This window comes from Stegostoma tigrinum, chromosome 9 (genome assembly GCF_030684315.1).
Source record: "Stegostoma tigrinum isolate sSteTig4 chromosome 9, sSteTig4.hap1, whole genome shotgun sequence".
Lineage (NCBI taxonomy): Eukaryota > Metazoa > Chordata > Chondrichthyes > Orectolobiformes > Stegostomatidae > Stegostoma > Stegostoma tigrinum.
The window spans coordinates 62,272,436-62,289,091 of NC_081362.1; the positions used below are offsets into that span (position 1 = coordinate 62,272,436).

The 16,656-nt window shown below is 38.1% G+C and overlaps 1 protein-coding gene across 4 annotated transcripts in view; it reads left to right on the plus strand.

Annotated features, from left to right (window-relative positions):
• The window catches only part of mark1 (MAP/microtubule affinity-regulating kinase 1), a 206,800-nt gene extending 190,847 nt beyond the window's left edge, over nucleotides 1–15,953 (plus strand). For 3 of the 4 annotated variants that reach the window (XM_048535737.2, XM_048535736.2, XM_048535738.2), the window contains 2 exons: nucleotides 9,983–10,027; nucleotides 14,241–15,953. In XM_048535737.2, coding sequence (XP_048391694.1) covers nucleotides 9,983–10,027; nucleotides 14,241–14,595 — 400 coding nt within the window. In that variant the 3' untranslated portion in view covers nucleotides 14,596–15,953. The remainder of the gene's footprint in view (nucleotides 1–9,982; nucleotides 10,028–14,240) is intronic. The other variant, XM_048535739.2, reaches the window with a different exon arrangement.
• Nucleotides 15,954–16,656: the final 703 nt, after the last annotated feature.

Sequence of the window (16,656 nt, forward strand, 5' to 3'; positions counted from 1 at the left end):
ATTCTCCAGTGGAATATCTACTACTATTACCCTTTTCACAGCCCTTCCAGGACAATACTCTGTCGCTTTCTGAACTTTAGCGGACAAACCACAGACTTTTCATATCTATATTTGTAAAATGATTTTCCCATGTTTAGAGATGTCATGATGAATTTATTCTGCAGTTTACCTTTGCTCTATGACCTTCCTAAAATGGAATACCCAAACTTCAAACAAAGCTCCAACTAAGGCTTAGCATCAAGCTGACATTAAGCTTGTGCTTGCTTTTATATCCTCTGCTTCTCAACTTTTAGGAACTAAAACATCTCACTCATTTGCATTTCTATGTTATTATGCATTTACAGAGTCTGCTTTAATAAGCTTGTGAGGTCTGCATAGCAAGCTCTCTCAACTTCATTATTTCATCAGAAACTTTTTACAGCGTGAGGGAGCCATGAATTTGTATGATAATCTGATAGAGCAGATCACACTGTCATTGCAGGAAAACTGATATTTGCAGGCTCAACGCTAAATAATCATCCAATCTGCCACACTGTCATCAAGGCAGTGCTGATGAAAACTTACTAATTTTGTAAAATTCATAATGTATATTGATTAAAATGTAAGGTAGCTTTTGAAGCCTATTTTCACAAAGCTGCCATGATGACTGAGTATCCAGTGTATAACTGAGCCATGCAAACCAAAATATTCCTTGATTTGATTCTCATTCTGAGTTAGGTAACCATGACTAGGATGGCAGTAGGAAGCCTACAGATACTTTAGGTTATCAAAATATTAATTGTCCAGAGTTGCCAGAAAGTTCATGCTTGTGGGCAGCCTTGCTGAACTCATGCTTAATGTTAATTAGAACCTAAAAAAACAGGAGTAGGATTAAAGCATCAGCCTGCTTCAGCATCCAGTATGGCCCAGAAGAATGGCATCAGTTACATGGGCCAAAGTACTTGAGTATATGCTGCTGTAAATGTGGATGAGAATGAAATCACAGAATTGTTGTAGTGTGTACAATGTAGCTCATTGTGTTTGTCTTTCTCATAAAGAATATTATGATTAAATGCTGCCTCCTGCCTTTAACTTATAACCCTGGATACTGCTTCTCTATTTAAATAAACATCTGTTGCCATCTTGAATGCTTCAATTTGATCCTGCACCCATCATTCTTTCAGGCAGCGCCTTCCAGACCCTAACTATTTGCAATATGACAGAATTTTTTCTCATATCACATTTGCTGCTTTTGCAATTAGTTCCCATCTATTCTGTCTTATCCCCTCCATGATTTTGAAATCTTCTATTACATCTCCTTTTTGCCTTTTTTGCTCCAAGGAAAACAGTCCCAACTTCTCCATTTCTCATCCTAGAACCACTCTTCTAAAACATTTTGTACATTATCTCCAGTACATTCGTGTCCTTCCTAAAGTGTGATTTGTACATGATTCTGAAGCTAGCCTGATGGTTTGCTGGAATCAACCAGTCCTGTGGAGGGAATTGTACTCCGAATGATTGCTGTACTGTGGTGGCCATTTTTTCCACTTTGGAAAATGTTAGAAACTGGGAGGGTTCCTCAAGATAAGGCAGTCCCCTTTCCCTTAACTGCACCAATGGGATTCAGCTTGTTGCAGACTGAATGACCTCTCATCACCCTTCCAGCTTCAAGAGCACCACTCACCATGTCTCATGGAACCATGATGGCACCTTGTGATTACCACCAGCTAATTCAGATACAGTTACATGCTGTTGACTGCTCCCAACAAGAGTATGGGAGTTAGAGTTTGCATTTCACCTGATGTGCATACCCTAACCCAAATGCAAAATCCTGTCCTTCATGACTTTATGATATTTATGAACACAGTACTAAACTTTGGGCTGTAATGTAAAGATTTTTAAAATTATTTCAACCATTCAGTATTTTATACTTGCAGTTTTTAAAAAACTGCATCTGTCATAATGGAGTGGAAAAAACTTAACCTCAAACAAGTACATGCGAACAATGAGTTTGCAACCAGCAGTGCTGCATGTATGAACTTTGGCTGCTACTTTTTCCAGCACTCCCTCGATTCAGGCAAGGTCCCATTAGCTTGGAAGGTAGCAAGCATAACTTCTGTATTCACATAGGGAGGGGAGTCAGAAAGCAGAAAACTACAGGCCAGTTAATTTAGCATCAGATGTGGAGAAAATGTTAGATGCCATTATTAAAAGGTTCTAGCAGTGCACATGAATAAGAAAAAAGCAGGGGAGTAGGTAATTCAGCGCTTCGAGCCTGCTTTGTCTTTTTGTTACAATCAAGCCTGATCACGTCTCAGCCTCAACTCCACTTTCTGTCCACTCCCTGTAACCTTTTAATCTGTCACTCATTAAAAGCCTTGCCTATCTCCTCCTTAAATTTCTTCAGCTTCCTGCTGTCTGCTGCACTGAGTTAGTGAATGCCACAGATACACCACTCTTTGAGAGAAGTAACGCTTCCTTATCTCTGTTTTAAATTTGCCACCTGTGACCTCTCATTCTTGTCCAACGCTATTAAGTTGAAGGAAATCTGGCAGAGTCAACACAATTTTGTCAAAGAGGAAATCATGTTTAACTAATCTGTTGTACTTCTTTTGAAGAAATAACATTATTTGTAATTAAAGGGGAACCGGTGGATCTATTATACTTAGATTTCCAAAAGGCATATGACAAAGTGCCTTCAAAGATTATTGCAGAAGTTAAAAGCTCATGGGAGCATCCATATTGTGTGGATAGAAGAATAGCTGGTTGACAGGAAGTGGTGAATGGGAGTCAATGGATCTTTTTCAGATTGATCTGCTGAAATATGTGGTGTGTCACTGGAATCAGTGTTGAGGCCTCAATTGCTTACAGTTTATCTAAATAAAGAAACAGAAGGTTGGGTTGCAAAATGTGTTGATAACACAAAGACAGATTAAAAAGTAAGTTGTAAAGAGAACTTATGAATATTACAAAGGGATGTAGATAGATTACATGAGCGGACAAAAGTCTAGCAAATGGGAGAAAATGTGAAGTTGTCCATTTTTCACAGGAATAATCCAAAAAAAGTACATTATCTAAATGGTGAGAGATTACGGAACTCTGAGATAGAGTCTAAGTAATACAGCATAGAAACAGGCTCTTTGATCCATATCTGTGTAAACCCTTCCCATCCGTGTACCTGTCCGAATGGTTTTTAAAAGTTGCTATTGTACCTGCCCCAACCACTTTCTCCGGCAGCCCATTCCATATCCGCACCACTCTCTATGCGAAAAAGTTGCCCCTCCGGTCCTTCTTAAATCTTACCCTCTCACTTGAACCTATGCCCTCTAGTTTTCAATTTACCCATCCCTGGGAAATAGCCTATATGCATTCATCCTATTTATGCCCCTCATTATTTTACATACCTCAATAAGGTTGCCCCTTATTCTCCTATGTGCCATGGAACAAAGTCCTACCCTGGCCAGCCTCTCCCTATAATTCAGGCCTACTGGTTCTGGCAACGTCCTCGTAAATCTTCTTTGCACACTTTCCAGTTTAACCATGTCCTTCCTATAACAGGTTGACCAAAACTGCATACAATACTCCAAATGCAGCCTCACCATGACTTATACAACTGTAACGTAACGTCCCAACTCTTAAACTCAATGCCTTGACCAATTGAAGGCCAGTATGCCAAATACCTTCTTTACCACCATGTCCGCCTGTGACGTCACTTTCAACAAACTATGTACTTGTACTCCTAAGTCCCTCTGTTCCACAACACTCCTCAGAACCTCACCATTTACTGTATAAGTCGTGCCTTAGTTTGACTTTCCAAAATGCAACACCTCACAGTTATCTGTATTGAATTGCATTTGCCAATCCTCAGCCCACTTCCCCATCTGATCAAGATCCCTCTGTAATTTTTTGATAACCTTCTTTGCTATCAGTGATACCTCCTAATTTTGTATCATCTGCAAACTTACTCATCATGCTTTGTACATTCACATCCAAATCATTGATGTAAATAACAAATAACAACAGTCCCAGCACCGACCCCTGTCGCACACTACTAGTCACAGGCCTCCAGTCTGAGAAACAGCCTTCAACCATCACCTATGAAGAAGGGTATAGGCCTGAAACATTAGTCTTCCTGCTCCTCTGCTGCTTGACCTGCTGTGTTCATCCAGCTCTGCACATTGTTATCCCTTCAACCATCACCCTCTGCTTCCTACCATCAAGCCAGTTTTGAATCCAATTAGCTAGCTTTCCCTTGATCCCATGCAACCTAACTTTCATGATTAGCCTGCTGTGCTGGACCATGTCTTTATGGACTTTAGTAAGGCCTTTGACAACGTCCACTGCCCTACCCCCATCCATCAGCTTGGTTACCTCTTTGAAAAACTCTAAAAGATTTGTCAGACATGCGGGAAAATGCAGAAGGTTCTGCATGTCCTAGTGCATAAGAAGCAAAAGGCTAGCATGTACGTACACCGTATATTGGTGGAGGCCAATAGAACTTAATCCTGCATTTTGTGGGAAATTGAATCCCAACATAGGGCAGTTACGTTTCAGCTATGCAGAGCACAATATGTGGTGACCAAAACTGGTCTCCTGTGTATTGTATTTGTTATCCTAATTAAGGTGGGATGCAAATGCCATTGGAAACAGCTCTGAGAAGGCTTACCAGACTAATATCATCTGGATTAGATGAGTCATCTTATAAAGAAAGGTTGGACAGGTTAGGTTGTATCTACCAAGTTTAGAAATGTACAAGGAACTTGATTGAAATGTGTAACTTCCAGAGGGACTCTGAGAGGATAGATCTGGGGAGGATGCTCCCTCTTTATGGGAAAATCTAAAACTGGGGGCCTCTGTTTAAAATAAGAGGCTTCCCATTTAAACCAGTGATAGCACATGTTTTTCTCTCTTGGGTCGGAGTCTTTGTAATTCTGCTTCCTGAAAATCATTGTCTTTGAATATCTTTAAGGCAAAGATAGATTCTTATGACACAAGGGGTTGAAAGGTTATCTGGGATAGGTGACAATCAAATCAGACATGACCTTTACTAAATCGTGGAGTGCCTTGAGGGATTGAACGGTCTAATCCCACTCCTTGCTCATATATTTGTCGGCTTTTCCAGATATGTTTCTTGTAAAGCTGATGATGAGTTAACCGTTTAGTTTGAAATTTTGATTGGATTTTTCTTATTTTTCCCATTTGTAACACTCTGTTTCTGGCTTTCCAGAGGGTAGAAAAAGTTGCTTGCTTCCATTTTATCAATGACTGTGGAATAAAATTAGGAGAATTAGGAATTTACCAAATACTCATTTTCAAGTAAGGAAACTCAACCTTCACAGAAACGCCACCCCCTGTTTACAAAAAAACACATGTTACTACTGTTTGCAAGATAGCAATTTCTATTATAATGGATTCTGGCCTTTTTTTTTCTTTCACCTCTGGGACATGCTATACGTCCAAGTCAGGATGGTCATTTGGCTTGGAGGAGAATTTGCAGTTGGTGGTATTCCCTTTACCTGCTGCCCTTGTCCTCTTTGATGAAAGTAGCTGAGAGTTTGGAAGGTGCTCTATCAGGAGCCATTATGAATCTCTGCAGTGCATTCTGTAGATAATACACACTGCTACCACTGAGCCACAACTATGACTATGTCAGGCTGTTGCTTGACAAGCCTGTGAGTCTGCTCTCTCCCCATTAGCCTCCAGATCTTAGTAAATAGAACTTTGCAAGATCATCAGGGCTATTTCTCCTATTATCTCGTAGGTGCCTGGGTCAAATGCCGGGTGGTCTATCCAGTTTCATTTCTGTGTTGAGACTTCATTGTGATTGATACAATTGTTTGACTTGCTAGGCCATGTCAGAGTTAACTACATTGCTGTGGGCCTGAAGGCCAGACCAGGTGTGGATGGCAGATTTCCTTCACTGAGGGGCACTAATGAACCAAATAGGTTTTCCCAATAATCGACAGTGATCATTTGTAGGTCCTTAATTCCACATATTTTTATTGAGTTACAGAATATTAGCTGAGTTTCTGGGTTAATAGTCTGGCGATAGTACCACTAAGCCACTGCCATTGTCAGGGAGTCTATACCAAATATTGCTTGCCTCTATTCAGTGTGCCTTACTTTGTGCTTGGTTAGAACCTTCTATTGCATTATGTTTATTTGCCGTTCATTAGTGATTTCAAAGATTTGAATTGGTGGCATAGTACATGAATCACATTTTTCAGTTTTTTTTAATAATAGAAAGCACATGCATATGCAATAGAATGCATTAAAGTAGTCAAATGTAGGGTTAGCAAAGGCATGGATGAGAGCTTCGGCAGTAGATGACCTGAGGCACGGTGCATTCTGACAATGCTACAAGAGGTGCAATTGGGCACTTTCAGAGATGGCACAGGGTATCTCTGCAATTGCAAGCTCATCCCAGAGTTAAACATGACGCCAATTTACAAAAAAAGTCAATAAACCTAAGACAGACGTTCAGAGAAAGGAATACAATTGATTGCTATGGAACAGTGTTTGTAATGAAACTGAAGACAATATTTTCAGTCTGCTCATCATTGGAATAAGTTATTGGTTACCCAAGTTAGATGTCATATCATCAGTCTGATAATTTTGCAAAAGTGGAAGAGTTATGAGAAATAAAATTCCATATTACAGCAACATGATCTTGTTGAAGAGTAGCTTATTGAGGGAAATAGGAGATACATTTTGATGTACATCTTTCCATAATGTTATCATCTTTGAATTCTATAAAGCAAATATACAAGGGTATTGCTAAAAAGACTTGAAACATCTATGAATCTTTTTAAAAATCTGATGTACAGAATAAAATGTAGACGAAGACTGGAACACATCTTCACAGTTGAATGAATTCTGCGATTTCAGTTCATTACTTACCATGCTTGTTATGATGTTGCAATTTTTCCCTTGACTGAGTTGGTTCCAAACAACCAAGAACAGAATCACCCCCTTATTCTGTCTTTGTACACTATGCATCAGGTCAAAGATACTTTGTAGATTCCATTCAGTGTCATAGCCTATGTTGAGTTCTTTCATTTTATCCCTTTCAAGATCATTCCTTTGTTTGCATTTCCACAAACTATTTCAGTCTTTTGACTGAGAATGGATGAAACTATTTGATTTACCAATCAAAAGATCAGATTTAGAAGGAGTGTTACTTTAAAATGAAAAGAAAATATCCAAATGTCTTGTCAATGTGGGTGTAATAGTCAAACTTGCATATTTGGAAGACCTCTTACATATTTTGGGGTTTAAGTGAGTGTCTTATTTTGTGCACAGCATTATGTTTTCCTCTTCCTTCTTTTTGGCTAATAAAGTTGTTCTTGCATCCTTGTTTCTCCTGACATTAACACAAGCTGAGAGTGCAAATGACCAATGTTTGTCAGTTTGTTCCGGTGTCTACCAACTGGTTTGTCTAATAGTTGAACCTTTAACTTGTCCGTACAAAGCAAGAACAAACTTTGATCGTTTTCTTTGACCTGAAGTAGAATGTTCATGGTTCATTGTTCAAAGGTTAAAAGAGGTTGGAAGTGTGGTTGTTGCCATATGTTCAAACTCTTAGAATCCTTCCATCATTTTTCGCTCAGGCTAACTGATAGTTGGCAAGCCAAGATAAATATTCCTGCCGTAGCTTTATACCAATCAATAACATAGTTATTCTTCTAAAGCAGGAGGGATTTACAGTGTCTCTCAACCTGAATGATATGATAGGGGAATGGGTACCTACCCACTAGCACCCCCCACCCCCACCGTTCCGGATGTAAGTGCCCCATGGAATGTTCATCCAAAGTCTAGAGCCAGAGCTTTGGTCTCCACTGTCTCGGACTCTCTTTGGGATGTTATGAAATCTGCACTTTCTGACTCAGAAACAGCAATAGTGTGACTGACCAAAAGACTTGTTCCAGTGAGGAGGTCATGACCAATCAGAAAGATGAGAAATTTATAATCCGTCTAGATGATTGCATGTTTAAATGCATCCTGGAAGGGGTTATTTAATATGTCAAAATTTTCTATGAGTATTGTAGACGGGAAATCTTTCCAACAGCTGTTTATAAAAGGTGAATTGCTAACTGAAGTTAAATCATTTGCTGACCAAGACCTGAATAATTTATAAACTGGATACCCTCCAAAAGTGGACATTTTCTCAATAGTCAGTGGTTAATAGCTGGTTGAAAATCCTGCAGCTCCCTGTGTAACAGGTCTGTGGGTGTGTCTACACCACATGAGCTACAGCAGATCAAGAAGACAGCTCAGCACCAACTTCTTGAGCAATTAGAGATGAGTAATAAATGCTGGTCTTACTGGTGACCCCCAACCTTCCATACGCAAATACATAAGAATTATAGTGGAATAGAGCAGATGTATATTTTGATCTGTGAGCCAAAAATAATCACAGAATAAAGGTCAGGTTATTTTAGTTTTGGATTAGGAATATTCCACGGCACAATATCGTGGGTTGAAGGGCCTGTGCTGTGCTGTACTTTTCTATGTTCTATGTTCTAATAATAACTGTTTTCAGGACCTTGTTTTGTCTTATTTCTGTTTTATTTGTTGGAGGGGGCAGGGCCTGTACTGACCAGTTGGCAGCATCGTTTTCTTTGAATTATCCGACATACTTGGTTTTTCTTTCCTTACAAAATTCAGTCACGTGAATCTCTTTTTTTTTGTTTTGCAAAAAAGACAAATCTCTGCAAATGAAAGCGGTCAGATGATCCAGCTTTGCTTTATTCAACAAACCTTTTCCACAAACACTACCATTAAAAAAGTGTCGGGATAATTACGGTATGATGTGACTGAATTAGGTTGGGAAAATGTGAATGAGCAAATCTCCTTACACCCTCTGCTGTCCCAACCTTTACATTTTCTGTTTTCATTTTCACTGCTTTCAACCTTACTCAGATTGATCACTATGACCAAGTATTTGGCCCATATTAGTAGTAATTCAAAGTCCATTGACATGCCTTTTTTTGACAATATTAACATATTGTAAACCTCAAGTGAGTTGTTTTGGAGTGAAGTATCCGATTTTTATGGTAAAGTAGCAGTGATTGTGCTTCACAAATGCACCACAGGAAAGAATAGTTAATCTGTGATTTTGGAAGGAAGAACGGAAATCAGAAGGAAAATTAGCCAAAATTATAGAGAGTTTACTCCAGATTGCAAGCTTTTTTTATTCATTCAAGAGTGGAGAGAGTTGCTGGCTAGGTCAGCATTTATTGCCCATCCCTAATTGCTCCAAGGGCAATTAAGAGTCAACCACATTGCTGTGGGTCTGGAGTCAAATGTAAGCCAGATCAAGTAAGGATGGCAATTTCCTTCCCTCAAGAACATTAGTGAACTGGATGGGTTTTTCCGACAATCAGCAACAGATTCATGGTCATCATTTGACCCTTAATTAAGATAAAACCAGATAGTTATTGAATTCAGATTCCACCATCTGCTGCTGCAGGATTTGAACCTGGGTCCCCAGAACATTACCTGGGTCTCTGGATAATTCACATCTGACATGTCAGTAATTGGGTACCGGTAAAATACCCTGACAAGTTTCAGTAAGGCATCTGAGAAGTCATATTGTTTGTTTTTTTTGTATTTATGATGCATTTTGCTTCTTGGAATAAAGTGTATTTTACGACGTTATTTTGTTCCTAAACCCACAAAGGCCAAGATTAAGTTGCCTAGTTACATTATCAGATTTGTGTTAAATTGAAAAGCTGGATATATAATTTGCACCTTTATTCCTGCATTTATTTTGAACTCTGTTATAAAATAAGAGTTTATAACGTTGAGTTCCTAACAAAACCATCTGTAACTTGACCTGATTCAGAACTATTTATGCTGTTTGTGTTTTTAAGGTTGTACAGTTGTTCTGCTGTCATTTAATGAAAGTCTGGGTTCTCTTAACCTCTTCATTTTTTGTATTTCTAACTTGTTATCTTGTTTCCTCTGTTTGCGCTGAACCTTAATTCTGATTGCTTTTGAGGGGCCTAAGTGAAGTTGAAGGCAGTGGCAGAGCTGACACTGCAAGGTGAGGTGCTGCTGGTAATATTGTGTTGATGTTTATGTGTATAACTATGATTGTTAATATTTTAAATGGCAATTGGTATAATGCAGAAAAGCTTAAGAGAAAATCTATCATTCAACTGTTTTTCCTACCCAATCTGGAAAATATTCATAGAAACTGCATTTAGTCATGTTGAAAAGAAATCACATCAGTGAAGTAATAGGTCATTCAAGTTATGATGTTCAGAATTAAGTAACAATGTGCAAACACATGTGCTGTTCATGCAGATCGAACATAAACTTGAAGATAAATTTAAAGGATGAAAATATAGGTTATCTTCATCTCCCTATGCATCAAAAACCACAGTTTGTACTTGTATTACACCTATCATGTGTTAAAAGCCCAAAGCTTGTCGCAGGTGTCATGTCATACAAAATTTGACATTAAGTATATAAAGAGATATTAAGGTAGATGATCAAAGGCTTGGTCAAAGCAGTGTGTTCAAGATTGTACTGGGGGGATTAAAAAGAGAAGGAGAGAGTTTGTGGTGGGAATCTGGATCTGAGGACCTTGGCAGCTTGGAAAACATGACTACAATTGATATCACCAAGAGTGTAAATATATCGGAGGATTCTAGGAATGATGGAGTTGACAAAGATAGGAAAGCATAAGATCATTTCAAAATATGAATGACCCGTTTAAAATAGAGGTAATAACGTGTGGAGCTGGAGGAGCACAGCAGGACAGGCAGCATCAGAGGAGCAGTGAAGTTGACATTTTGGGTCAGGACCCTTCTTCAGACACTTATGAAGAAGGGGCCTGACCCGAAACGTCAACTTTCCTGCTCCTCTGATGCTGCCTGGCCTGCTGTGCTCCTCCAGCTCCACACGTTATTATCTCTGACTCCAGCATCAGCAGTTCTTACTATCTCTTTCAAATAGAGGTATTGTTTAACCCAGAGTCACTATAAGTCAGAGAACACATGGGTGAAAAGTAAACCGGGCTTGGTGTAAGTGCTCATATGGACAGCAAAGTTTCAAATGAACCAAATTTGATGGAGTTTCGAACCGGAAAGGTGAGTAGTTTTGCATTAATATGGACAAGTTTCAGGCTAATGCAAAGAGTTCAGCTGTAGTTGTTCTGAGACAGGTGGAGTTGGGTGATGTTATGGAGATGCAAGTATGTAGTCTTAATGGCAAAATGTCTATGTGATTGGGAACTCACCTCAGGGTTAAACATCAAACCAAAGTTGCAGAGTCTTGTTCAGCCACAGAATTGGGTGAGAAATTAAATCACTGGTTAGGAGATGGAGCTTCTGGCAGTGCCTGAAGACAGTGGCTCACTCTGCTGTTTCTGATATTGGAAGAAATTTCTGCTGATCCAATACAGGGTGCCAAATGAGCAGTCAGACAGTTTAGAGACAGTGAAGGTGTCAGGAAAGGTGGTAGTAAGGAGAGCTGGATATCCTCAGCTTATGAGTGGAATGTGACTTCATCATATGATATCACTAAGAGGCTGACTGTAGGTGGGAAATGTTACAGAGTCAAGTGTAGTTCCTTGGAAATATGCCAGAGGGACTAAGAAGATATGCCACTGCAGGCAATTGTCAGGCAAGGCTAGATAGTTAAGAATGACACCAGGTGAGTGGCTAGATGACTGCCACGTGTCTGTCTTAGCTTCAAATTGCTGCAGTTAATTTTGGAGCTTGCTGTATTTTTATGCAGGTGAATAGATTTTACCTCCAATAGGAGGAATTCCATGTAAAGTACAGCAGTAGATATCACTTGGGAGTATCCTCAATTGAAGTACAAAACAAAGCTTAAGACTCCTTAAATATGTGAGTTAGATCTTTGGTGCGCTCTGAGGTTACCATGAAAGACTGTGTCCTTCTCAACTTCTCTCCTTGCCTGAAGCAATCCTTACATTAAACCACCACCAATCATCACTCTCTAATGAGAAACACCAGCCTGTGGTCTGGTTGCACTAGGTCACACTTTGTTTTTACCCCCATTACAATGTCAGATATTGTCTTGCAACCTTAATTTTCATCATAAATTCTCTAGGCTGTTCACTGATTTTCTTTTGTCATTCAGATAGCACTATCTCATGATTTTAGTCAGGTGGAATATTGAAAAACCTTTTTGTAGTTCTTGTTACAGACTTCTCATTGGAACAAAGTATTATCTTTAGTCCAAGAAGAAACTACTTCTGCTCTTGCTAATGTCAATTTACAATTAGATGGACTCCCTAATGAAAACTATTAATGGTTTACACGCGTTTCCAGCAATTGGATTGGTCTACAGTTCATTTCAGCTTCAAAGTAAATCGTGTTTCCTCCTTTCTGGCTCACAGAATTCAACAAAGGACACACTTGTTGCCTGGAATAATGTTTACTTTTATGATTGGCTTTGAGCAGATATGGGAAGGTTACATAATACAGAACTTTTCATCTACACACAATGCTTAAATATGTTTGGAGGATGGAAACATTAATTTTTAAAATATGATGGATTCTTCCATAAAACCCTTAAGTAGTTTGGAGATATTCTCATTACTTTGATGCAGAATCTGCTGGAAACATAGTGGGAAGTTTATGGCACTCTCCTTTAATTGCTGTTTTAAAAAATCCTGAAATTTATTGTGAGGAAGAGAATATGCAGTTAATTTTGTTTCTCCACAGATTGTTAGATGATTTGCAGCACTCGGCCATATGCCTTGAGAAAACTGAAAAGTTTGTAACTTTGCTGTCAGCTTTTCCATTGAGGTTTCCTGCTGCATTTACAATGCAAATGTAATCGCACTAAAGGCCTATAATTTTTGTCATAAGGAGCAGTTAGTTATATGATGTGTATTCCTGACATGGCACTCAACTTGGAGACCTAGAATTGGAATAGTGAAGCTATGAAGTCTCGCTCTGTCTCTTTCTTCCCCTCTCTTCAGTCGTAAATTGTTCATAGATACATTTTAAATCATTTCCATCTATTGTACACTAGACATTCTGTCCACATTCCTGTAAATGTTGCCAATGAATTATTTTCATGAGGTCTAGTACTAGGAAATGGAAAGTTGTCTTTTTCAATAACGTTTTGAAATACAGCATACAAAAAAGTGGATACATAACATTACAGCAAGTTTGAGTGGATAATAATGACTTTGGATTAATGGTGCCCAGCATTCACTCCACTTCAGTTTTCCTGAGTCTGTAGATTAATTGAGATTGGTTGTTATGATTAGTCAATGCTTCCATTTTCATAGAGTGATGCAATTCACCCAGATGATAGAAGGTGAGTTAAAATTATCTTAGCCCAGAAAATGCTACTAAAGCAGTTATAATGTCCCTGGTTAGGAGGGCCGTGCTGATTTCAATATTTCATCACTTAAGAATGTGTCCCCGTTTCTTGCACGTTCCCTCTCAGGAAGGATTGTGTGGATAAAGTACAGAAAGTTTTGGGAATGAATTTTAAAAGAAAAAATGAAAAACAGATTGTTGAAAATATTTTTGGTTGTTAATTGCTCCTTCTACGCGTCCTGAAGCGGGAAGCCATTGAAATTATTTGTTATTTAACATCATTATTTGACCAAAATTATGAACTATTGTTTTAAAAGTAAATTTGAAAAGTAACTGCTAGTAGCTGAAATACAAGATTTCAGTAAAACTATTCTATCAGTCTTATGTCTCTGCAGTGCTAGATTAATTTTAGTGTATTCTTAAATATGCTACAGAAGTGTATCCTCAACCAAATCTAAATTTGATGTTAAATTTCCTTTAGTCTAGCAAAAACCACTAATAGCAGTACTAGTTTTCAAAAACTAACATTTGAATCCATCTACTGCAAGTTATGGAAATGTTCAAATATTAATTGCACCATCTTTAGTCTATCAATAGGTAAATTGCAGAACCATTCAGTATTTTTGTCCAAGCTATCTGATTTCAATTATTTTGAGAAGTGTGGAGAAAGAATTTTAGAAGGCAGCTGAACAATCACTAATGTGTAAGCTAGAAATTACTTAAATTAAAACTTTTCCTTTAGCTAGAAATTGCTGATTGTCTATGCTGTAGGATAAACAATGCAAAAATACTTCATTTAGAAATCACAAGTAGTTTCTGAGATTTGCATTGTATTTGCAGCAACTTAAGTGAATTTTGAAATATGATGGATTCATGTCCACAAAAAGAGGCAAAGAAACTGGAGTTTCTCTAATCTTGAATGACTGCATGGTCTATTTTTATTTTCAGAAGTATGGCAGGAGAAGCAAGGGATAGAGAAAGGGATGACAACAAAGATGCAAAACCAAGATCTTTGCGGTTCACATGGAGCATGAAGACGACCAGCTCAATGGATCCCAATGATATGATGCGAGAGATTCGGAAGGTGCTGGACGCTAATAACTGTGACTACGAGCAAAGGGAAAGGTTCCTTTTGTTCTGCGTTCATGGGGATGCTCGGCAGGACAACTTGGTTCAGTGGGAAATGGAGGTCTGCAAGCTGCCGCGTTTATCTCTAAATGGTGTTCGCTTTAAGCGAATATCTGGAACATCTATAGCATTCAAGAACATTGCATCCAAAATTGCAAATGAGTTGAAGTTGTAAAGAGAAATTGTAATTATGGGATCAGGGAAGTTTTTTTGTGTGATGTACAGTTCACTCTCAAATGTACTGGTATTATTGCTGATGTGCGTGAGTTTGGTCACTGACCCCATTTCCTCATACCCAAATAAATTAAACGGTTAGAAATTTCCGTCGCAATAAAGTTATATACATTGTGATTCTGAATTGTAAAACCCAGGTCTGTATGGCTTGTTGTGAATTAGCTTTAAATAATTGTGATCTTATTTCCACATGTACAGGTAAGTATATTGAGCATTGTCACAGCTTATGTTCATATAGTTGTACAATAAAGAGTAATACCTAGCATCTACAGGTATTGTATAGTAGTGTCCTGATTTATGTACAGAAATGCCCACATTAATGTGACTAGAAGTGTATTTAGGCTTTTGTAGTCCTTTAACACGAACCATATTTCCAGATGTCAGATGAGATTTTTGACTTCATTGAAATGGGAATTAGAACGTCCCCTTTCTCAGTAAACCCACCAAAAAAAGAACAGCCATTATGATCTTTTACTTGTGTTACCTACGTGCCCAGTGCTCATCCCTCCACATGATTATTTCAACTGATAGCACAAAACAGCTTTTGGGGAATATTGTCTCAGGAATTGATATTCATCTTTGAGGAAGATGGTCCTCCTCTTTTCCTTTTGTGCTGTATGGAGCTACAAGCATCTATCAAGTTCATTTTCCAATTTCTACAATTAAATGGTACTGCTCATATGTTAAATGTATGATTTCCTATCCCACTGTAATCATTTGTGCTGAAACGTTTACCAGATTTCATGTATTTATTCCAGGACAGTATACCTGTGATGTGTGGCATTTTAATTATATTAGGCCTCCACCAATTAAAGGTTTTTTTCCCTTTATAACTAGTGAGGTACTATGTAAAACCACTAGCACTCGTACATTTAATACTTGTTTTGTACTAAATTAACCATGTAGGTTAATTGTGCAGTTGTATTTTATGTTGTAATTACTGTAATATTAGCATTTGATCCTGCCTGCACTCTTGTGGAGATTTAGAAAAATAATGAAAATCTGTCAATGTACAACTGTGATCAGATCTGGAACCCTGATTATAAGGTGAACTAAATCTTTGTACGGTTGCATAAATATACAGCAGCATCTGATTGAAGCTTTGGATTGTAAATATTCTGTGCTGTAGCTTCATTCCTTTGGCGGTTGTATTTCAGAATGACATTGATTTTGTTGCCTTAGAAGATGCTGGCAAAGTTGTACTTGCACCTCCCCTTTGATGTTCATTGAGAGGAGTTCAGCGCAATATGCAGGAGTACATTTCACTGGTGCACAATATTAAAAGAAACTTGAAATGATCTGAACATGGCACAAGTTTTTTCATTTTTAATTCTTTAGAGGAAATACCTTTTCAGATCAATTGGATGTGAGATAAAATAGCATAAATCTGTTCTTGTATAATTCTGACATTTCCTGTTACTTTGTTTCTGCCACTTCTTTCTTCTTTGCAACCTGTTTTGCTATACAAAAGATGTGGAAATGTGTTTATACTTGGTTTGTGAAAAAGTCCTGAGAAAGAAATGTTCTACATCTTTGATCTGACCCATATAAGCAAATTATAACAGTAAGCAACAGATGTGACTGTAGATGTAAAATACACCATCCTAATACAATGTCACCATTATGAGTCAAAACAATTGTGCAGTGTACCACTTGCACCTCATGCTACAAGATACCAGCAATCCTGAAAGAACGAAAAGAATTGGGATAAGAACTGTTTTCCTTTTTAAACAGGTAATGTGGACTCTTGTCACCTAGGTTGTGTAATATGCAACAGATCTTAAATTTTAAAAACATGATTGCTTTAAATTGAAATGGAAGAATTTCAAATGATCCCAGTTAAAGACGCTGTCTCTTGTTACTAACATAAAGATGGAAAATAAAACCATACTTCGAAATTGACCACACACCATATTTTATTTCCTATTAGTCATAGGAAATTCCATTCCTGCTTGCTTTACCTCGGCTGAAACACTCTGTTTACAACCTTGCTGAATTGACC